Below are 24,928 nucleotides of genomic sequence, written 5' to 3'. Positions count from 1 at the left end.
ATTGACGGTATTGTCATAGGACCCAGACAATGGAAGTATAAACCTGTTTATTTATGGATTGTGTGAAGGGAATACTATATTAGTGACAACAACAATTCATAGTTGTTGATGTCTCAAAGTTGTTGAGCTTTGGAGCAGTATTTATGTGTTTGATTACACATCCAACAGCACAACAAGCGCCAATAACAAGATGAATTGGAAATGAGGAGAAATATTCAGTTTGAACAAAGCTCCAAATGAAGGAAACCCACACAGTCAGGGGACTGAAAACCCAATCCACATGCAAGGCCCGGTCTGCTAGGTGGAATTTGAACGGTGGTCCACAGAGACAGATATCTTACAGCTTTCTGTTAGCTTTTAATTTACGCTAGTCCTAATTTACAATGAAATAAGGATGCTTTTCAACACTCAACTAGGCAGCCAGAAAACTAGGCAGCCAGAAAACTAGGCAGCCAGAAAACTAGGCAGCCAGAAAACTAGGCAGCCAGAAAACTAGGCAGCCAGAAAACTAGGCAGCCAGAAAACTTGGGGTAAATTTTGACTTGTGCCCAACTATACTAGTTTAGAGGAATCTAATAATGTAAGGAAAAATACTTTGGGATTTAACAAAACCAAGTTATATTAGGGATTGGGTTTCGTCTGAGTGTGTTCCATTGAAGACTATACTTGCCTTACCTTACAGAACCTAGGATCCAATAATCCCGTGGTGACAACCATACAAAATATTAGAATTTATGTAACTCTAGAAGCTGGGCCATTGTGTGCATTAAACTCTCATAGTTGAAATGTGCTGAGTTATTTATAACTCCATCAGGGATACTGAACAGGGCAATAACTTGAGCCACTGCCCTCGCTGGGCAGGAAACGTGATAATTCACTCAACTTTGTAGTTTCCCAAAGTGGGTTGGATTAACTCTTGGCAGAAAGCCCGGCTTGATATAGCCATATTTATTTAATTTTAGACACTGAGCACAATTTGTAGCTTGACATTGCACAAACAGTATCCGACTGCAAAGCAGAGGTTTATCCAATGGCCATTAATTTGCCGATTAATAGTGAATCAAAAACTTTCTTCATTTTTAGCTCAAATAAGTTGGAGATTCAACACTTTGTTGTTATTTAACATATTTCTGGTAGTGAAACCAAGGATGCATCATAAGGATGCGTCAGTAATCGATAAGAGAAGGGGTTAGCCCTGGAGTTTTCTGGTATGGTTGACTACACACTGCGCCACAGCACCTTGTATACATGGTGCTATGTATGAATGCTTATTAATTAAAAACATTGTACATGTAGCTCTGCATACCAAATATGAGCGCTTTGAGATACATGTACCATCAGATGTGATAAAGTGCTTAATGTTAGAACTGCATGATATTTATTCAGGTAATTGATGCATAGGTTCATTATTGACGGGACAGAATTATGAGCCACCTTCTGTTTCTGTTTTATTCATTGCACCTTTGTAAACAAATTATATTAAACACAAAAATACTTAAAGCAACAATCAACTTAAATCCAAGTACATTTAGGTTAATCAACTACTGAAGGTATTACATTAAAATGGTTAGTGTAGTAGCTTTATAAATGAGCCATATTGCTTAAATTAATCTGCAGTTAAACACACACTGGCTCTTAATCTCATTACTTAACTTATACGTGTACCGAGTAATTAAGTGTTTAATGTATTGACCTTTCCCCCACATAGATTCTAGGTGGATGTCTATAATATTCATGGTACACCTTAAATAATTGAAGTCGCTCAGTTTTTCACTGGAATTCCAACAACTTTAACTGTTGGAATATGCAAATTGTTTGTACTCTTTACATTAGTTGCATCTCAATAATTGAATCTTAATTTTGTAACTAAATATTTGACAGTCCTTTTTTTTTCTTTTTCAATGTCTGTAATGAAACTTCTTTGATTCAAGGGTAAATAGCTATAATTTCAAAATCAATTTTGTTTAAGTCAAATAATCAAACAATCACATAATACATCTTTAATTATGAGGTTGTTGGTTGGTGGCGAACCCCCCCCCCCCCCCCTTCCTGATTGGAGCCAAGTATTTCAGGATTGCATACCGACATTGATTGAGTGGAATATTCTATGGAGTAACATTTGAAGGTCATCGTCAACAAGCTTCTTGAATGTGTTGAATGCCTGAAGTGTCTCTATTAAACTAGAAGGATCAGTGTCGGCCACAAGGCTCAGGTTCATCTCAAGAATGTCATGTCTTAAAATAACATCCAATGAGTCTCTTTATGGAAGTCGGTGAGCCGTTTGAAATGATAGTGTTAGAATTAATCATCAGTTTTTATAAAGGGCATTAAATGCACTGGCGATTGTCAAAGACCATTAGGTCTATTCTCACTTGGTATATACCAACAAACACATAAAATAACAAATCTGTGAAAATTGGGCGCCATTGGTTATCAAAGTCGCAAAAAAATAATGAAAGAAGAACACCTTCTCAGATGCCTTAGAAGGAAGGCTTCAGGCCTGAAGTATTTTTTTTTAAGATGCAAACATTTGAGTGAGAAATCTCAAAAACTAAGCTACTCTCCATTGCTCACTACCAAGCGTGTTTGTCTGTTTTTATTATATATATATTTGGAGTAATTACCAAGTATGTCCAGTGCCTTTAACTACAGATATCTGAAAGCGTTTATTGTGCTTGTTATGACAGATGCTAAGTTATTAAATTATGAGCTCCATTATATAGCACCTTGTAAGGGTTTTATAAGGTGATGCAAGGCAATCTACTGCTGTCAGATGTGTTTCTCAAGAACTAAGGAAGGACGATGAATGGTGTCTTCCAAAAATCAATGTCCTATGTCTGTCCAATGTTATAATTCTTAACAGTCATCCAGTAGCCTCTGGCATGGTGACAAGGTGGAAAATACATTGTATAAATCAGATCACAAGATAAGAAGATGATAAAAGGTTAAAGGTTTTTGGTCCTCCATCATCTTAGTTAGGATCACAAATCTCACAGGAATCGTTCCAGGTCTTGAGTGTTGTGCATACTCAGCCATAATAATCTGGATGGAGTGCACACAAAGTGTAGGCCTACATTATTTACTGAGAACCTGTGCATCAGATGCTGTATTTTGCCACATAGACTGACTATATTATACAACACAATACAACAATACAATGGGTTTTCATATAGCGCCATTTCATTTAGACCACAGCGCTTTAGACAAACAATAGCAATGCAAATAATACAGCAAATGAACAACAAAGCAATAAACAGAAACTAAGGAAAAAGATGTTTTTTAAGTGCTTTCTTGAGAATAGGCAGTGTTTTTGAGGTGCATATGGTGATGGGAAGATGGTTCCACCGTCCTGGAGCGTCTATTTATATGCAGCGGAAAGAAGGGATTTGATGCATGGTTTATTTTCAGCAAGACGGGTTTTGTCTGATGCTGAGCGAAGCCCAGCCCTTGTTTGAATGTGAAAAAAAAAACAAGATGCAAGATATGCTGGTCCATCCCATTTTATAGAAAGATGGGATGTATCTCATGAATAAAAATTTTAGTGCATTACTAGAGTCTTTGAGGTCAAATTCAGTTTTTACAGAAGAACAAATCGTCTTTACACGCCAAGAGTTTTTTTTTTGCATCGCTTTAAAGGGAAAATTGAATGCCTTTTTGATTGATCATTAACATTCAGGAATGAAATGGAAACAAATTCCTGTAATAAAATGAGCAGACCCATATTTGAATTGTGACGTCCCTGGATGATTTCGGAAACACTGTACAGCGTTGTAATGTTTGGTTAAACATTTGGGTTTGTCCCCCAAATTTTATAAGGAACCCTCTATTAGAAAAGCTAAAAAATTAAATGATTTCGGGCCTTGAATTTATACATTATAGGCAAAGCACAGAGGCCATGCCCTATGTACGTTGCCCTAGTCTTGGCCTTGGTGAGACAGCCCTTTGCAGAATGAAAAATGGCCGTGCCCTTTCAACAATTAAACTTCCAGGCCTGTGATCCTTCCTTTAGAATAGTTTATAAATTTATAAATATTTCACTGGAATTGATTCAGTGAATTAACAATTCATTTATCTACAATGTAAACTGCATTCCTTCATTCTAATTAAAAGTTCATAAACATATTGATAGATATAAAGGAATGCATAATTCTTATTACGGTGTGTGTTTGGTTCAAGGAACAGTACATAATATACATCCTCTTTACATGTTATTAATTCCCAACGAATATCTCCCCTTGGGTTACTTCAAATTAAGTCTAGGCTGGTTATTGATCCCATTTCAACCATAGCAGATAAACATCAAGTAATTTGCATTATCCTTCGTGTTCTACATAAATTGGGTTTTGAGTCACTGACTTTCCCTCTTGGCAAAGCATAATTTGAGCTCATGCTACACAGGGTAACAATTTTACTGGACTGGGTAAAAGATTTAAATCAAATTGAAAAGTGGAGCAAGTCACAATCAAAATACACTTGGCAATTTAGCTGGATTTCTTTCGTGTAATTCTGGTTTGTAAGTCACCTGCGTAGACATTTATTGAATAAGGATTTGAAACTTTACGTGGTGGGAATATAATCTAGTAAACCCCAGTTCATACTTCATGTGAGTTGCGAAAACGAAGCCCTGGTTCATACTTTATGCAAATTGTGAAAGCGAAGCAAAATTTCTTGGTCATAATGGGAGACTTTGGAATGCTAGTTTGATAGAAGACTTACCAGGTAAATTTCCATTATTTACTTAGTTCTAAGCGCGTGCCCATCACCTACATGTAGGACAATGGATTTACCTGGTAAGTCTACTGCCACCTAGCTATTCCTATTGGAAAACAGTGCGAACCAGGTTGTTTATGTAACATAATGCGCTTCGCTTTGATGTGAAAAACATACATGAACTGGGCCTAAGGTTTGTGATAACACCATGTGATGATTTCCATGAAGAACTTGAGTTGGGATGGTTCTACAAAGAATGCTTTGATCGTCTTCAGGACGAATGTTTGCTAAGCAACAATACAACAATGCATGCTGGGAATTATACAAATATTGAGCAATACAATACTGATATAAACCACAAGGGAAACTGACTGGGTATATTTTGAAACGATTTTGGGGGTTGAACAAAGAATTGACTAGAGTGGGATTCGAATCCAACTACCTCCGGACTAACGCCGGCACGTTAATCCGGTAATCCGGCACATTAATCCGGAGGTCGTTGGTTCGAATCCCACTCTAGTCAATTCTTTATTCAACCCCCAAAATTAAATACAATACTGTGTAAAATGTGTTGCTTAATGAGCTTTAAATAAAAGAATGATTCTTGGATGCATTGCAATTCATCATGTATGACTCCCAAACATTATATCTGGGCAGAATGTTTTTATTTTGAAGCTGAATTAACATTTATACGCTTGGAAATGCCATAGACTTGGCCTCAGGATATTGCCAGGTTCACACGGAGTTCATATATATTCCAGCGCACATCGTTTATATCACTAGGACACCCATTGACTCATTCATAATCAACATTCAGCAGCGAACAAATTATTCATGCCAAAATGCGTCTTAGAAAATGACTCTTGTTTGCTTTTATTTCTTTGACACAATTCACTGTTTGGTTTCTTTTCTTCGACACAGTTCACAATTACACAGTAAATTTAGTGAAAAGTATTTCTCAGTAGCATAAATGAATTGAACCAGAAAGATGCTGTGACAAGTTCAGCGTCCATGTAATTTCTCTTAGAATTGCAGCCTTTTTGTGACTGCAATTTTTAAGTAAAAGTTATTACCTCTGATGAAAATGGTTGGTTTTAATTTGATGTGTAAGCTTGGTTAGTAAATACTGTATCCCAATTGATGTTGAATATCAATTAAGAAGATGTTGAAACGTGTGCATCAGCTGATACACTGTCATTTTATGTATGTGCAAGATGTTATCGTCATGGATCAACAAAAAAGAAAAAGAAAACACAATTCATAGATGGTTTAATTTGCAATTTAAGTTAATTTGTTTACATTGCCATAGAATCTTCTCATAGAAACAAATTATATTGCATTTTAATGCAAAGGTGCAATGATATACCTATATTAGATCAGATATCATTGTGCTGGACAGTTAATGAATCTCCACTGGAAACAAAAATTATGTTAATACCTAGAGTCTGCAAGATTAAAACTAAACCTTGGATTTTACGACATATGTTACGTTTTCCATGAGAGCTCAAATTAAACAACGGTGGCACTTAATTTACAAGCTTAATTTACATTGCTTAATTATTTGAGTGATTCAAGGTTTGTTTGGTTTACATTATTACTTAACTACATGCATTTCATTACAACAAATTAAGCAATTATCATTTTAAGTTACTGCTTATCATTTAAATAATTTTACTATACTCCAACTTGATACAACGTAAAATGATGTACTATGGGTGTGTTTAGGCCACCCAGGGCCCAATTTCATAGAGCTGCTTAAGCACAAATGTTTGCTTAAGCAAAAAAATCATTGCTTAGTAAAATCAGATTACCGGCCAAGACTCCACTCAATTGTTATGCTAAGTAAACAACAGCTTAATACTAGTCATAAGCAATGTATATGGCATGAAATTTTGGCCAGTAACATGTGTAAAATAAGCGAGCTATTTTCGTGCTTAAGCTTAAGCAGCTCTATGAAATTGGCCCCTGATCAAAAACAAGTTTCTTACACATTAGAGCAGTGTGAAAGTAGCTTGGTAACCGAAAACAGTTTATGAATCAAAATATTTTTTTTAATTCTGTCATCGTTTGTTAGTTTGAAAAATTTGACATTTTGAAATCAAATCTAACTGAGCCAACGACTCCGTTATCGTTTGGTATTACCATCAAACAGTTTGCCATATAAGGGCATAACAAGTCTACCAGGGCATAAGAAGTTTTCTATTTAAGGTCAAAAGAAGTTTACCATACATGTATAAGGGCATACAAAGTTTGAGTTCTTAGGTGATTTTAAACTTCCAATGAATAAAGAGTCTTGTTTATTTACTTGATACCCCTGGCATAAGTTATAGTTTGAGTTCATTCTCAAGAGGGGTGTGTCTTTTATTCAAGAAGTAAATGTGTCTACCCCAAAAACAAAAACAAAAAGGGAGTATTCCAGTTACAGTGCCTTAATTAGTTAATTAGATAACTGCATGTATTTAATAAATAAATAATAATAATAATAATTGTGGCTTCTTATATAGCGCACATGTCCGTCACTCAGTGACGCTCCTGGCACTGTAACACAGTATTTCCTGCAAGATGTGGGACTGTTTTTGAATTATGAGACCTAATTCTTATAGCACCATGTAATGTTTTACAAGGTGCTGTGGCGCAATTTGCTGCCGAGCGGACCAGGAACACCGGGGCGAACCCCTTCTCTTTTCGATAAGTGCACTGGGTTCTTTTACATGCGTTACATAACACATGGGACCAACGGTTTAACGTCCCATCCGAAGGACGAAGCAATGGTGAAGTGTCTTGCTTAAGGACACAAGTGTCACGGCTGGGGATTCGAACCCACACTCTGCTGATATAGAGTAATCAATTAATATTCAATATACACTCTTCCAGGTAGTGCAACAAGTTCAGCATTTACCAGTTAAAATGGTTATGAATCATATCACTAATACAATTAATTTCTGAAATTTGTCATCCTGTAGTAAGAAGGGCACTGTATAGCCTTGACTCTTATACAATCTAGCTACAGATTGGATCTATTGTTCCATAATACATGTATTTCAGACCCTCATGTGTCTGGTGTTGCAATGACTAATACAAGTCAAACTGAGTTTCACACTTCACTGCCAAGCCCTCAAGTGGATCTTATATTACTATTACTCATTCAACTGTTAGCATTCAATACCAACAACTGCCACTTTGACAATTTAGTTGGTTTATTTTTAGGATTGTTTAAAGAAATGTGGTGTTGTTTTTGGAAGAAGTTGCTCTATAATATATAGGCTTATGTCATCAAGAAATAACATACATCAATATTATACAATTTTATAATCATAATAAAGGCAATACAAAATTTGTTTTAGTTACAGTTTGAATGCTTTGTTCTGTTTTGATCATGTTCTTAGATTTTATTTTTGTTTAATTATAAAATATGAAACTCAAACTAGATCAGCTAATTGAGCTAGTCAAACTTTATGTTCTACATTTTGTATTGTGAGTGTGATTAAGGTGTGCATGTCTGATGCTTTGTTTTTGAAAGGTCAAAGGTATCAAGGCAGTAGCTCCTTTGTAAAGGGTCCCCTGTATGAGGAAATTGTTAACTTCTATCGAAACATTTAAGGAAATGAATGACAAGCGGCAATTGACGCAATTGTTGCCTAATGAAGTCTCGGGTCTGGGTCTATTACGAAGATGACATTCTTGCCATGCTGTGATATTAAGGGGTATCCAACATTGGTTTGTTTAATAATTTGCCTACAGCTGCAGTGCAGGTTATTAATAATAATATGCAGGCATTCAACTTGCAGGTGGTCAGCTGATTTCTCCATTGTGGGTTTCGCAGCTGTGCCAATGAAAATTTAAAAACTGCTGCTTATCTGGCTGTGTCAGACACTCTCTTTTTTTGCTGAAATAATGCAGATTGCATACCTGAGTATTCAAAGACTACTGTTGTAGGTGCATTCATATGTCTTGTTAATACCAGGTCCGCAGCATGGTAATGTTAGCTTATTTTGGACCCTTCCATAACCACACACAATCCATATAAACAGCCATCTTGAATTGGTGCTATGCAGTGGCTTCACTGTATGAAAACCGTATACACATGTGTTATTTTTTAAGGAAACACAGATTCAGTCTTTGTATCCCATTTTTAGGTCATTGACTGTTTTTCTTGTAGAGTTTCAAAACTCTGATTGAATTTTAATATCGTTGATGCAATGGGTCTGAAACAACAGTGTTAATTCAATTCAAATTCAATTCAAATTCAACTTTATATAATATATTAGAACAATAATTTTTATCACATATTTCTATACATTGTACACTGTACACCTTCAGGCACTGGCTCAACACGAGACATGTATAGCTCATACAAATATGGTAGAGGCTAATGTATTTGCATATTTTACAGCTTGGGTATTTGATTAATGCTTGGTGGCACTGCACATTTAGAACCTCCATGGGGTAAAGCTCAGATTGTCCTGGGGAAAGGAGGCAATTCCAAATCTGTGTAATTTTTTTCAATAGGACAAAGACCAGGGGTATGTTCTAGTCTGGTGACCAACTCAAATGTTTGCCAACTTATGCAAAGGAAAATGGCCATAAAATGCTTTTCCAACATCTGTGAAATTTGGCAAAATAAGAGAAGGGTGTACATGTATGTTTGCCAGCTTGAATAACATGGACAAAAGGATTAACCATTTCATGAAACTTGAAAAGATTCTTTAGAAGCGAATACTGTTCCGTGCAGTGGGCACTTAATTATTAGTTGTTATTTTGTTCATAACTGAGAAAGCAAGTTTGCTTTCTGTGGAAATATCTTGATGCTTGTTATCAAATGGAGGTCACTATTGTCATCAATCAACAACAACTTAAAGATTTGCATCAGACAATAAGCAATAATGTTGTACTATAAGTAAAATCGTACAAAAACACTGCGCACAAGGTTCAACGTAATTGGATGTACACATTCAATGATCACCTTGGACCATTAGATCAAACGAAAGAAGATGTTATTAATATATAACGGTACCCTTTTTAGAATTCTTTTAGATTATTGTATAATGTGAAAGGTAAGATCTTCAAAGAGCCTTGTTTTGATGACATCCTACGGGATATTCTAATGAGACATATGACCCAGATGACATTGTCCTTAGAATTGACCAATTAGTAATAAATCCACTCAATGATTCTTCTTTTTCATTTCAGTGCAAGCTGATTGAGGCAGCGAGAGCGTATCTTTGTTTCCTGTGCCGTAATGACATCCCAATGTCCGTGGAAGTATTACTATATCCAGAGTGTTGCCATAGTAATCAAGAAGGAATTGAGCTTGGTAATAGTACAGATACACTACAGACTCTGGACCAGCCATCTCAACATCTCCTACTGGAGCAATGGATTGTTCAGCTCATGCCTAAAAGGTATAGGAAAGACTCCTAAGACCTGTCTGTTACGACGGCACAGCTGTGTGTTCTGTCAATCAGTGATTGGCAAAAGTACAGGTGGCCCGTGCTGCAAATTAAGAATAAGTTATAATTTCTTACAAATTCTATGTTATAAGCCAAGTCAATGACGAATCAATGGGCGTCACCTCAAAACAAAATGACAATAGGCAATATGCATCGCAATGTACTTCGTAGCAACAGGGTTTTACAAGTTTTATAAAGGGCAAATTTGTACCGATCCAGTAAAAACGTTGCTATCCTAGGCTGCTTGGCAAAATTGTGGTTGATGTTTGTTAAAAAACAAGAAGTCTATACGATAAGGTTGCGTTTTGTGATCATAGTTTGACAGCACATTCAGGGCTTCACAAGTTCTCCAATGTATAACAAATTTAGCAAAATGTTGATGCCTACAAACAAGGAGCTAAGATTGATCTTAAGATGTGTATTAATCTAAATTACACTGAACTTGAACTTTGATGTTTGATTTGTTTGTTGTTCTTTCTGCAGGTTTCCTGATGGACATTGCCACAGCCAGTTGCTCTTTCAAGCAGTTCGATCCTTCTTACACTTTTCTCAGATTAGTGCCTGGCTTAGCTCCTCACAAGGAAGACTACCAAGAAATATTGTCTACAGGTACAATCAGTTTACAAGTTGTAAATATTACCCGTAGATGTTGCTTAGTGCGTTGCTCAACTTATTATTCACAGAATGTTAGAATGTAGTGTGTGTAGTTTATGCTATCTGTCTTGAGGCAGCCATTTTGGCTTTTGTCAAACTCCAGCTTTCCCATTACTTGACACTAGAGCTCAGCTTTCTTCATGTTCTGTATTTATTGTTCAAATCTGGACTTGGTCTGTACAATGATGAACTGTTCTTTACTTTGCTGTACATTAAATGCCGTTAAACACATGATCTTATGATTTCTCCAGTGGCTAACGTAAAAAAACGTAAAGTGTCATAAATTGACTCAATGCATCTGACATCATCACCACATTATATGAGGTTATGACGTTTTGGGAGTCACGTGTATTTCTGTGAAGGGTGCTTTTTAATAATAATAATAGTGGCTTCTTATATAGCGCTCAGGTCCGTCACGTAGAGATGCTCAAGGCGCTTCCAACATTATTACCCCTGGTCACTGGGCCTTAAATCATTCCTTAAACCATCTCAGCTCCCTGGGGAGTATACAGCCTGTGCCGCCAAATATGTAGCGTACTAAGCTAATCAATCACAAGAACCAACTCTGCCCTAACAGGTACCCATTTACCCCTCAGTGGAGAGAAGCTTATGGTTAAGTGTCTCGCTCAAGGACTTAAGTGTCAGGACCGGGATTAAAACCCACAGCTGAACAGAAACACCAGAGCTTGAGTTCGGTCCTCTTATCCGCTCAGCAACGACACCCCATAAGGCAATGCACACTCATCAAGATGTGCACCATATCACTACACTACATGTATGCAATTTTACTCCCCAAATGGCAGCCCATTGGGCAGAAAGTAGCCGGGTGTGATGTGATTTTGCAACAGTCCCCAAAAGGAATCTGCTTTAAAAATTATCAACAAAGAGTTCTGATGAGTCTTCAAATTTATATGAACAAAAGTTGAAAATTTGTGTATTTTTTACCATACAGGGTTTGTGCACCTGGGGAGTCTTTTTCAACCAGTTTTACCTCACCCCCTGAGGTGCATACCTTTCCTCTTCTCAACCTCTCAAAGTCGTCAAGTCTTCGAGTCACGGTTGCATCCCTACCTCGTCCCATGGATATACCCCTTCTTCCATGCTACAATATGGATCATTCCAACAAAGGTAGAACTAGTAGAGCTAGTAGAACTACAAAAGGGAAAGATAAGGAAAAAGAGAAAACTAAAGATGGAAAAGATGATGAGGATGCTGATCGGGAATTTAAGTATTCTTATGTCAATCCAAGAAGAGAACGAGATCAAAGGAGCGGAGAGGAACTTAAGAAAGAGCGGAGACAACAACATGATCATAGAAGTCGGAAAAGCAAAGAAACGTCATCAGTAAGAGATAAACAAGAGGAGTTGATGATGCAGAAGAAATCTGCCTTTACACAAACATTACAAGTGGTACTCCCAGACTCCAAAGATGTTTCATCTTTTCACTCGGAACCTGTTCAGTATGTTCAAAGATTAACCAAGTTAAGAGATAGTTCTCCACAGCATGTACGCAGGCTACCTTTAAAACCAAAGCCCAGACCTTCTTCAGGAGAATTTGAGGAGAAACAATCGTCGGTCAATGTTGCTAAGTTAAAATGTCAACAGGAGGGGCCGCAAACCCCTACGTATGAGCTCTACTATGCAAGTGGACAGCCAAGTTTCTCAACTGTTGAGCTAGAGAGAAGGATTGGTGAGTTAAAGCTCCAGAAACAGAAGAAGGGGTCTGGAAGCTCTTTGGATTGCTTAACATTGACTCCTCCACCTTCAAGGGGAGAGTCAACTCCAAGACCCATCTGTGCTTGGAAAGACAGAACACCCAGCTTAGAGGAAGACGATGGTATTTTCTTCACAGCCAAGTCTTCCTTAGAAGACCGAGGAATTATATTGCAAGATGCTCATAGGTCGTTACAGAAATACGATAAAGATGATGAAGATATACCGTCGACCGAGTTTGGCACACCCCTTTCAACGGTCCCCTGGTTATCGTACCTTAGTCCCAGTGATACAGATACAGGTAACCAGGGTCATATACATTGTGGAACCCAAGCTGAAAGCGTCTTTATAGGGAACCAACCCAAGCATGGGTTTAGTGGAACTGAAACCCCGCCACTAGCCAGACAAACACAACCAAAAAGTAGCAATTCTTCAAATCACCAAATGCCTGAAATGCAATCCCAGTGTCCTCCCAGTGCAATTACTGACGTTGAATCAACAAGCAAAACTCCCACTACATGGAACACCAATGAACTGGCCTGCAACAAAAACTCCTTAATGAACCGCTGGAAAACGGATCTTGTCCGAGGACCATACAATGTCTTTAAAACTCCTTCCAGTCCAAGCACTCCAGGATCATTGAACACCGTCTCAGGAAACAACACCCCGTCTCCGGGTTCATCTCCACGTCACTCCAGAAGACGTGGCTTAAGTCTTGATAGTCATGATTTTCAGCCTAATATCCCAGCGCCTTTCCGTAAACCAATGCAATATGAGGGAAGTACTGAGACTAACAGTGCCTCGACACCGTTTACGCCAGTATTTGGAAAGAGTAAATCTCTATTCAGGAGTGTGCTTGGAAAGGAGAATAATGCCTGGGGAAAGGAGGTTTGTATTTTGTGATTCAGTAATTAAAACAAACAAGAAAATGCATAGGAAGAAACTTCAGGAGAAAGACAGAGTATACTGTTCGAAACGTCAAGATCCAACCGGCTCTTCTCAGAGCCAACACTCACCCTAAGAGATTTACACATGGTTGTACCCACAAGTTTACTATTTATTAAAAGTTTCTTCCTATTTCTTCACACCATGCAAAGCTTCAAGAAAACTTATATAAAAGTAACACTGATGAATTGGTCGTTTCAGATTCTACAAACACTTATTGGTTTCTTATAAAACTAAAATAAATTAAGAGGATGCGTTTTCAGGAATATGAGTCAAATTTTGTAATTCAAAATTTCATCAATTTAATTCAACTTATTTTATCGTACCATATAAAGCAACTGGACTGAAGTCTGAAGTCTAAATAAGTCAATTTTTCATTGTTTCTCTCTCATCATAAACATGAACATTCATCAAGTTCTAATTCTGAATATCAGGTCCTTCCAGCAGAAAGCCTAGAGTCTAGTACCCCGTCTACAATACCAGGATTACGCAGTGGATTTATCAGAAGGTCTTTAGATAGCTCCAATACTTATGTCTTCAATCCCAGCACCGGCCTACCAATCAACTCAAGCCCGGTATGTAGTCTTTCAAGTGAAATGATAAACTTGAAAAGCTTTGAGTCTTGATCATCACACTCTTTCTATCACTGAATGGCATTGGGGTGTAGCAATGGCAGTTTCTTTAGGATGGTGTAGGGATTCTAATTTTCAACTGGCATTCTTTTCAGGGCATCGATAGCCAAGTTTCCAACTCTTCAACAACCAATTTTTCTCCAACCTACTTCATAGCATGAAAAAAAGCAAACCCATCATCCGTGTTGTAGCCATGATGGGCACGCTGGGCTAACCAATTTCGCCCAGCACTCCGAGTAAAATACACTGTGCTGCCCAGCACAGATTTCCCCCAGATTGCATTTCAGCATTGGTGGCCCTGTATCTAAACATGAATAATTTTGCTGAACCGCTCGCACTCAGTGGATTAAATTGGATTGAGAGCCCTTCACTAAAATTGGTCTAGCTACAACACTGCCCATCGTGCACCACTGTATACTATAAAGTCAACGCAACAAACAGTCTTGGGACTTAGTGTGCTTAAACGAAAAACAATCAGGTTCAAACGGTTCAAATGTCTGAGTTTCATTTACCCTTGTCCTTCCTGATTTTGTGCTTCATTTTCTGGCTGAGGATCAACCAACTTGGTTCAATTATTGGTAGGGGAAGGAGGGGGCTGTCACACCCACTACGACACGCATATACTTTTTTGGCTACATAGTTGAGATTTCCATATAATTGAAATTGGTTATATTGGCCTGTGAAATTAACTTTCAGTTTAACTACTTTTTGTTTAGGCTCCATTGCGGAAGGCCAAGACTGAGCAAGATTGTGCATCTCTCCTCAAACCAAGATCACTTCTTAAGAGGTAAAATATTACCATACTCAACAAAGACATGAGTCAAGATACGGCGCTTTGGGCATCAAGTACTGAGCTGTTTGGCTTTGTCTTAAAACCAGAATTCTAAAGACATGATCGATTGGTTTTAAATGAAGTGTCAAAATCACAAGCTTGTGTATAAAGCTTGGTCTTTACAATTATCAACTCAAGAATGATCATTTTAAACAAATTTACGGTTTATGTGTTGGAAGTCCTTAATACAAGGCACCCTTTTAAATTTGTAAGAGTCAGTTCAGGTAAATAATTGACATAGTTGCTCACGGTCAAAAAATGAATTTTTTTTATACTTTGTGGGTGGAAGGGCCTTGGGGTGCAAGTAAACAAAATTGCATTTTCAATTATATATGAAGCCCGTTGCCATGGTTACGGCTCATTTTGTTTTTTGGCCATTTTAGGCCGATTTTGGGGTCTGAAAAACTGGTTTTTAGCTCATATTTACAACTCCACCCCACCAAAATGCAACATTATTTCAAAAAACCTTTTATATCAATACAAAGTATCATCCTTGGCCTTCCTTGAGAAAACAAATAATTGCTTTAAATATCACCCTTGTGCTATTTTTGCATCATGCATTACAGTATGTTTTTAGAACTTGCAAAATCGACATTTTTACCCTATTTTTGGACCCCAAAATGTCAACTTGCCAGGGGTCTCAGAAAATTTTCCTTTCGGTTGTGATTAGGGCCAACATTGGTCTTTCCATATCTGGTGTCAAAAACTTGGGCAATTGTATCCTGTTGTGACAGTACTGCCTCAAAACTAGACTTTTTTCCCAAAAACGTGAAAAAATGCCTTTTTAAGGGTCTTTTCACATAATATCGAAATACGTGTCCACGGTAAAAAAAAAGGGAATATTTTTCTTATACTTTGTGGACGGTAGGGACTTGGGGTCCAAATAAACAACATTTACATTTCAAATCATAATATAACACGTTGCCATGGTAACAGTTTATTTGTGTTTAGGCCACTTTAGGCCGATCTTGGGGTATGAAAAACTGTTTTTTTATTTAATATTTACAACTCCACCCCACCAAAAAACAAAAATATTTCATAAAACCTTTTACATCACTACAAAGTATCATCCTTGGCTTTACTTGAGACAAAAAAATATTGCTATAAATTTCACCCTTGTGCTATTTTTAGAACGTGCATTAGAGTATGTTTTTATAACTTGCAAAATCAACATTTTTACCACATTTTTTGCCCTCAAAATTTCATTTTTTTCAGGGGTCTCAGAATATTTTCCTTTCGGTTTTGATCAGGGCCAGAATTTGTCTTTTTTATTTCTGGTAAGAAAAACTTGGGCAAGTGTATCCTGATGTTAACAGTACTGTCTCAAAAATAGACTTTTTTCCCCAAACAGAAAAATGCATTTTGAATTGTTTTTTCTTCATTTTGAATTTCTAACATTAAAAAGTAATAATTCTTTCAATCTTGCAGCTTTTCCTAAGCACTAGTGGATTACCCAACATTGATCAGGAACTGTTGATGACCTTAATTTTACAATTTGCCCGGCCCAGCCCCAATCATATTTCTTGACATTGCATAAAACAATGTTTTGTGAATAGCGCCTCTTTTTTTGAAAGTGTTCCCTTTCGGTTGTTATTGGTGTTTTCATGTCTTCTGGGTAGAAACACTGTGTTTATTGTATCCTGTTGTGACTGATCATGCCTTAAGTATAGTAATTTTTCCAAAAACAATGCATGCTTGTTAAAAAAATCTGGCACTGTCTCCATGCCCTTTGAGTAATGAATACAAAGTTTTTATTTAAACATAATGGTATCCAACCAAACCATAACCAATGCTTTGCCACTGAGAGTTCTTGATTTGGCTACTTTACCTATTGTACAGGTATGATTCCCATTGCAAGTAGAGTGCGATGAGCATTCTTTACAAGTTGTCTTTAAAACAGGGCCTACTCTCCTTGGTCCCTGCCTGCTACCAAATGTAAAACTTTTCATAGAGATAGAGATCATAAACAATGTAGTTTCTGTGCTTGAGGCAGATGGTTTGGAGCATCCAATCATGTCCAACACAAATGTGGGAATTTAAAAAGCCCGCTTAAAAGTGTTGGAAAAGTTTGCCAAGATCTTATTAAAAACAATGATACTAACGATTTGCAAGATGAGCGTAAGAGATCATTTAAAAGGAACACGTTGCCTGGGATCGGTAAAGTTGGTCTTTGAAATGCGTTTGTAACCGTTTGTTATAAAATGCATGGTTAGAAAGATGTTTTTGAGTGATACTTGTGTTGATCATTATATTCTACTTTTAAAATATCTTTCTAATCATATGCATTTTGTAATAAACGTTTACAAACGCTTTTCAAAGACCAACTCGACCGATCCAAGGCAACGTGTTCCTTTAATGAAACAACATTGAAAGAAGTTGTAAATACTTGCACCTGCTCAACATAAATAAGTAAGATGCATTTGCAGAGACAAAAGTCTATTCAGGCTAGTTTGATTACTTTTTCCATTCACTATCTTACTAATTTATAATTATTATATATGTCTCTGAGAACGATCAACAAAAAACATTGTCAAACATTACCTGCTGAATTGTTTATTACGTTAAATAAACCAACTCTTTTATTGTTTGCAACAGTACAATTGAAAGGAACCCCACCATAGATGGGGGAACTGCTTTCAGAAGGCCAAAGCAGGTGAATGGCCATTTAGATACTTTGGATACAGTACTTGCTCACTTTTAGAGCCTCTTTGTTCTGATAGGGATGAAAATGTTTAGTTTGGTAGCGGGCAGGGGACCAAGAAGACTGTTATAAGGCCATGTATAGACAATAATAGTAAAGAATGCTCATCGCACTACTTCTCTTCTTGCAATGTGAATCATACCTGTACAACTAAGTAAAGTAGTCATGACAAAACAAGAACTCTCAGTGGTAAGCATGGTTATAAACTTTTTATTTGTTACTTAAAGAGCATGGAAACAGTGCCATACTTATTTAACAAGCATGCTCGTTTTTGTTTTTTATCAATTCAAACTAGGGATAACTTCAAAATGCATTTTTATTGTTTTTGGAAAAATTACCATGTTTGAGGCAGAAGTGTCACAACAGGATACAATAAACCAAAGTGTTTCTCCCCAGCAGACATGCAAACCATAATGATAGCCCAATCACAACAAAAAGGGAAATATTCTGAGAACCAATAAAACATTAAGACAATACAAACTTTCTTGGTGTGCAAGGGGAATTAAAAAATGTGATTTTCAAAAAAGAGGCGCTGTTCACAAAACTTTTTTTTATTTTATGCAATGTCAAGAAATATGATTGGGCCGGGGCCGGGGTGGGGCCGGGGCGGGGAAAATTATAAGATTTAGGTCATCAACAAGTCCTGATCAATGTTTGGTAATGCACTAAGCCTACAGAGTGCTTATGAAAAGCTGCCAGATTGATGGAATTATTACTAACTTCTTAATGTTATAAATTCAAAATGAAGCAAATATTTCAAAATGCATTTCTCTATGTTTTCGGGGAAAAGGGTATATTTTTGAGACAGTTCTGTTACGTCAGGATACAATTGCCCGAGTTTTTCTAACCAGAAATAAATAGACAAATTTTGGCCCTGATCAAAACCGAAAGGAAAATATTCTGAGACCCCTGAAAAAAATGAAATTTTGAGGGCAAAAAATATGGTAAAAATGTTGATTTTGCAAGTTCTAAAAACATACTCTAATGCACGTTCTAAAAATAGCACAGGGGTGAAATTTATAGCAATATTTTTTTGTCTCAAGTAAAGCCAAGGATGATACTTTGTAGTGATGTAAAAGGTTTTATGAAATATTTTTGTTTTTTTGGTGGGGTGGAGTTGTAAATATTAACTAAAAAAACAGTTTTTCATACCCCAAGATCGGCCTAAAGTGGCCTAAACACAAATGAACTGTTACCATGGCAACGTGTTGTATTATGATTTGAAATGTAAATGTTGTTTATTTGGACCCCAAGTCCCTACCATCCACAAAGTATAAGAAAAATATTCCTTTTTTTTACCGTGGACACGTATGTCGATATTATGTGAAAAGACCCTTAAAAAGGCATTTTTCACGTTTTTGGGAAAAAAGTCTAGTTTTGAGGCAGTACTGTCACAACAGGATACAATTGCCCAAGTTTTTGACACCAGATATGGAAAGACCAAAGTTGGCCCTAATCACAGCCGAAAGGAAAATTTTCTGAGACCCCTGGCAAGTTGACATTTTGGGGTCCAAAAATAGGGTAAAAATGTCGATTTTGCAAGTTCTAAAAACATACTGTAATGCATGATGCAAAAATAGCACAAGGGTGATATTTAAAGCAATAATTTTTTTTCTCAAGGAAGGCCAAGGATGATACTTTGTAGTGATATAAAAGGTTTTTTGAAATAATGTTGCATTTTGGTGGGGTGGAGTTGTAAATATGAGCTAAAAACCAGTTTTTCAGACCCCAAAATCGGCCTAAAATGGCCAAAAAACAAAATGAGCCGTAACCATGGCAACGGGCTATATATAGAATTGAAAATGCAATTTTGTTTACTTGCACCCCAAGGCCCTTCCACCCACAAAGTATAAAAAAAATTCATTTTTTGACCGTGAGCAACTATGTCAATTATTTACCTGAACTGACTCGTAATAACTTCTTTGATTTTTAACCTTTCATGGTTTGTGCCATTTACTGAATTGAAAAGATTCTACCTACATGTATCCCGGAGAGTTTGCAGAACACTGTTACAGCAAACTGTTGGTGTTAGGTTCACATTTGATATATTTCTTTGATTTGTCTAGTTCTCCTTCTTGCAATGATCTTGAGAATCCTAACACTCCATTGGCTCAATCTACCCGGGTGTTCAGTACCAGTGCTCCAGCCTCTACAAGCTGTCTTCTTGGAAACTTTGAGGTTTGTTTTAAATCAAGTCATCTAGTTTTGGTTATGAAGTGGTTAGTGTACTTTTACCTGGACTATGGATGATCACTGAACTATTAACGAGATATATTTTGAATAATGTCTGGGTTAATGACTTGATTGGTTACATGGGATAGCGTTCCTGACCAAGTGAGTCATTTGCATGTTAAATTTATTTTGTTTTCTGTTACAATGGTTTGATTAGTCACAAGTGAACACTGATATTGGATTCCCTACTCTAAAGACAGTGCTGCTGTTTGTCACTTGTTTTTCAGCAAGGTTTTTGTGTTTGAAATTTAAACATATTGTATACATTCATTCAGAGTTGTGTATGGGTGTTAACTATCTAGAAAAGTTTGCCCTGAACCCTGGGACTTAGCAACTGCTGATATAGTCTGAGGAACTCCAATTCAATTGGTTGCTTGTGACATAGGCCATAACCTCAATGCATGATGAAGCCGAAATCCAGCTGTAGCTGCCGATTTAGACACGGAGTAAGCCGGTCATTTTACCAGATTTTCAAATCCAAGTTCCAAATTATTGATACATTGAATAAATTAAGGAATGTAAGAAGGCAAGAAAGGTGATTAATCAGGTGTTTAGTTAGTCCCATGTGAACAATAATTAAAATGTAGAAAAACTGTACGTAATCCAAATAAAATTCATTTTAATCTTGTGTTATTATCCTTCTGATAGGAGTCTGTACTGAATGGTCGCCTAGAGCCTCTCGGAACCATTGATGGTTTTACTGCAGAGATTGGAGCTAGTGGGTCCTTCTGTCCTAAACACGCTGTTCTTCCAGTTACTACATTCTTCTACAGTGTGTCTGATGACGATGCTCCGTCATCTTATTTTGTAAGTTCATTAAAATAAAGAATTGTTTTTTTCCAAGAATAATAAGTTCCATTATTCATTTGTATTGCGCGAATTATTAGGTTAAAATGTGCATCACATATCATCATCATCATTCAGAAAATACTGAAAATCTGTGGCCGCCTCATCCTCAAATTGTAATGGGGGCGCACTCCTGGAGTCGCCCCAATCACCTGTTCTCTTTCAATCAGTACTCCAAACATGTACAAAGAGGATATAAGCAGTCCATTTAGAAGCACTGAGGCAAGCCCCTTCTCTTGCTTGATAAGTGTCATGAGTGTTTTGTGCTACACAGTAACTATATTCTGTCATCCCTGAGATTCTGGTGTGCCCCCACCCCCCAGAGATTCTGTTCCCCCATGTGGTGAGATGTGTACAAACTTCCTCTGATAGCGCCCTCTTTTGAACCAACCTCTTTCCAGCCAATGTTTATTTCCCATATTGGGAGACAGAATCTCTGGGTTTACATTTCACTCTGATACAAGCTTTTTAGCAAAGAGTAACTGGCATCACAGAGAGCTGATCAAGTATTTTAACATTTACAGGGCTACATCAATTTGGAACATCTTGGAAGACGAGGTTACCATATACCCAAAATAGGAACTATTCAGGTGGTAAGTGGTTTGAACTTTGACCTTCAGGTCATCCGATCTGAGATTTCCCCTCTTTAATGTTTTAGTTTTAGTCAGTATGGTTGTTATGTATTGCAACCTTTTGGTGAGTGTAATATCATATATTGTAAACCATTCCCACATTACATAGTTTGGAACCAGCGATTACGATTCCCCAACAAGAATGAGCAAATCTTTATAATTTTAAACAATTACTAAAAAAAATGAAATTGTCAAGATTTGGACTTTTTATCACAGGTGTTTGAAAGACGCGACCATCCTATTAAACATTGTTCAGAATCACTTTTATAAGCTAGGAGACCAATGTGTTTGGTACTTGACAAAAACCAAACCAATTGTTTAAATAATAGCTTTATTTGAAATTCAAGAAAATGCTACCAGTGGATGGACATTTTAATTTGTTTCTCCCCTTTTCTTACAGACATTATTCAACCCCAATAAGACAGTGGTTAAGATGTTTGTGATGAGATACAACTTAGCTGATATGCCTCCAACCTGCCAGACGTTCGCCAGACAGCGTATATTCTATATGCCGAGCAATGCACAAATAACTGATGACTGTGAGAAAGAATTACGATACCTCATTCATATCAGGTCAGAATCAAAAAGGCTCTCCTCTGCACTTATGTATTTATTCTGATTTTATTTTACAAATTGTCTTCCATCACATTTTCCCTCAGCAGCATCATGTCAGTGTTTCAAGACAAGGCTTAATTTCTTAAATCATCTTTTTTTCCCCTGATTGTTGTTGCTATTTTGCTATTTAACTTGTATTTTGACTGTCATTAAACCGTTTTGATCTTGATGAAATTGTTTTATACCTTCTTTTATGTACATGAATGTATTGAGATACATTTGTGGTTGAAAGAAACTTAATTGGCTTGGACATTAAAGATTCACATTGTACTTTTGAATCTGCCATTACATCTAAGATTCAAGACATTATGCAAGATCCTACCCATCCACTTCATTCTTCAGTGGTTGTCAACAAATCAGGAAGAAATGTCCTTCTCGAACCCACTGTTCCTTTGCTGTTTTTTCCTGGGTTGCTGGCATAATTAACCATTTTTTGTATGCATCATTTGTGTTTGTGTTTCTTATTGTTCCTTTACTTTGGTGGTTTTAATTTGTTTGGTCGTCACCCTAGTATTTTTAGGATGATTGTAAATATCTTTGTTTATGTATATTTTGTCCAGTTTATCTTTTTGTAGTTCTTCCATTCTAATTTATAAATTTATCTCAAGTTTATCTCCATTTGTGTTTTTATTGTAAGATGCACACTGGAAAACAATTTTCATGATTTTAAAGATGCTATGTCAGATTTTTTGCCCCAAACATTAAAAAATAGATTTGTTTGAGTGAATGGTATTTCAAAGAGTATCACCCCCTCTAACGAAAAAAGTTTAACTTTTACTCTTAATGGTCAGGCACCATGACAAAAATTTAAAACGTTTCTTATAAAATACATAAGAATTGGTCACGTGATAAATTGTTGGGATCCCGAAAAAACTAATTTTGAGCACTTTATTTCACTGCGACTAATAATTGGCGGACTTTTTCGAGCAATGGCTCAAATGAAAGCTTGCAACTTTCTCGACCCCCATCAAAATATTTTTAAATCAAAATTTTGGGGTCAAATCGGCCAAAAATCTGACATGGCATCTTTAACGCTGCATTTAATTAAATTAAATTATATAAGCATTAGTTATTAATAAATATTTGGATTTTTATGATTGCAGGTTTCAGAGCTCTAAATCAGGCAAGATTTATCTGCATACTGATATCAGAATGATCTTTGCTCGTCACAGTCCTGATTTGGAGTCAGCTCTTGGTACCTATGAGCTTCGTTCCTTCACTGAGACGCCAACCAATCCAAGATTCTCTCCCAAGAAATGAGCACGGTTTGCAGGTTTTTACACTAATGTTTCTTTTACATAGTTTGTTCAGTCTACATCATGAATAATTAATCATTAGGTATGCATTTTTGCATACTGATGTAGATGTATTCAGTCCACATGAATAATGTACGAGTTGATCATTATGTATGCACCATTTTTGCATATTAATGTGGTGTAAATAGAAAGATATTTTGTGTACAGACTTGTTTGAGTGTGTGATTAACTCTTGAACAGGATCTGGGCAAACCTAGTAAGGTCTCCATCTTCTTGAGTCAAGATTGTTTTATTTAGGTTCCTTCAACAATACAAGCGACGTTTGTTTCAATTTCTTTGCATGACAACATTTGTCCTCATAACATTACAAATTGTGGTTAGCGTTTAAAGACTACTTGGCCATAAATGGGCCCTATACTGTGATACAGGGACAACGACTCCCAAAATGGCGCATCCAAGATGATACCCAGGTCAGGTAAATTTAATCAATAGATGAATCTTAATGACTAAAGTGTATTGCTAAGGGGTTGGTTACCAGTTATACATGTACTGCCAATACACTTGTGTACACAGTGAGCATACAGGTTCCTATTTTATGTCTCTACGTAAAGGAACACGGTGCTTTGGATCGGTCGAGTTGGTCTTTGAAAAGCATTTGTAACCGTTTGTTATAAAATGCATATGGGTAGAAAGATGTTGTAAAAGTAGAATACAATGATCCTCACAAATATGCCTTGAAATTGCGTGGTTTTCTTTTACTTTGCGAACTAACTTGGTCGGAGTGATACTTGTGTGGATAATTATATTCTAATTTTAAAATATCTTTCTAATCATATGCATTTTTTAACAAAGGGTTGAAAACCACTTTCAAAGACCAACTCGACTGATCCAAGGCAAAGTGTTCCTTTAATGACAGACTAAGATTCACGCTTAACGAGTGCATTTCACAGTTAAGCAAGGACTTGTGGCTTTGTGCATGTAACACACAGTACTAAGCATTCTTGGTTATTTTACACAGCTAGTACAGAAATTCAGCTCTTGCCCTGTAAGTGAGAATGTGGACTGGAAGCGCAGAATTCTGGGGTAAGCAGATATCGATGCTTAAACTTTGCTGAACAATAATAATAATTGTATAGTGCTTTCTTTATGGGCGTCTGTCTAACAGCTCTTAAACAGTATTGATGGAAGTTACTTTGGTGATGCGTACAATTTTAATATCATGGAATATGTCATCCCAGTAACAACTGTGTAGAAGTTGCTTCAATTCTTATTCCAATCATAAAACATATATTTATAGCACCTTTTTAAAATCAATTACTAATAGCAATCTATGCGAGAAGATTTCAAATGTAAAGTTGAATCCTTCATACTAAAATCATTTAAATAGATTATTATTGCAAACTAACGTGACAACATTTTGTGTATTATTATGTTTATTGTCTGATATGTTTATATTTATTTCTAATTTTTCAGCCTTGCTGTTTTCCATAGATTTTTGACTTAATTTTATCTCTTTTTGAAATTTATTTACTATCCCTTTTTGAAAACTTTGTCTTTATTTGCAATAAGTCCAAGTGGGAATAATGAGAAATATTTGGAAGGATGGATTTTTTATTTTTGGGGGGTGTACCGAAAATTGTCCGCAATCAAGCATGAATCATGCTGGTTTACTTTCACTTAGCAGATTTTACTGAATTCAGCAACGTCTGCA

General features: G+C 36.6%; 1 protein-coding gene across 3 annotated transcripts in view; it reads left to right on the top strand.

The window, feature by feature from the left end:
* Positions 1–24,884, top strand: part of LOC139937051 (atos homolog protein A-like) — a 36,151-nt gene extending 11,267 nt beyond the window's left edge. Inside the window, exons 3-13 of one of the 3 annotated variants that reach the window (XM_071932029.1) lie at positions 9,901–10,112; positions 10,644–10,769; positions 11,767–13,414; positions 13,906–14,046; positions 14,820–14,890; positions 19,703–19,814; positions 20,517–20,675; positions 21,239–21,307; positions 21,747–21,919; positions 23,065–23,234; positions 24,236–24,884. In XM_071932029.1, the coding sequence (XP_071788130.1) occupies positions 9,901–10,112; positions 10,644–10,769; positions 11,767–13,414; positions 13,906–14,046; positions 14,820–14,890; positions 19,703–19,814; positions 20,517–20,675; positions 21,239–21,307; positions 21,747–21,919; positions 23,065–23,221 (2,868 nt within the window). In that variant the 3' untranslated portion in view covers positions 23,222–23,234; positions 24,236–24,884. Of the gene's footprint in view, positions 1–9,900; positions 10,113–10,643; positions 10,770–11,766; positions 13,415–13,905; positions 14,047–14,819; positions 14,891–19,702; positions 19,815–20,516; positions 20,676–21,238; positions 21,308–21,746; positions 21,920–23,064; positions 23,900–24,235 lie in introns of those variants that run through there. The other 2 variants (XM_071932030.1, XM_071932028.1) reach the window with 2 other exon arrangements.
* Positions 24,885–24,928: the final 44 nt, after the last annotated feature.

The sequence above is a fragment of the Asterias amurensis genome, chromosome 5, assembly GCF_032118995.1.
Source record: "Asterias amurensis chromosome 5, ASM3211899v1".
In the NCBI taxonomy this organism is placed as follows: Eukaryota; Metazoa; Echinodermata; class Asteroidea; order Forcipulatida; family Asteriidae; genus Asterias; species Asterias amurensis.
This window is presented reverse-complemented; position numbering and strand designations above follow the sequence as displayed.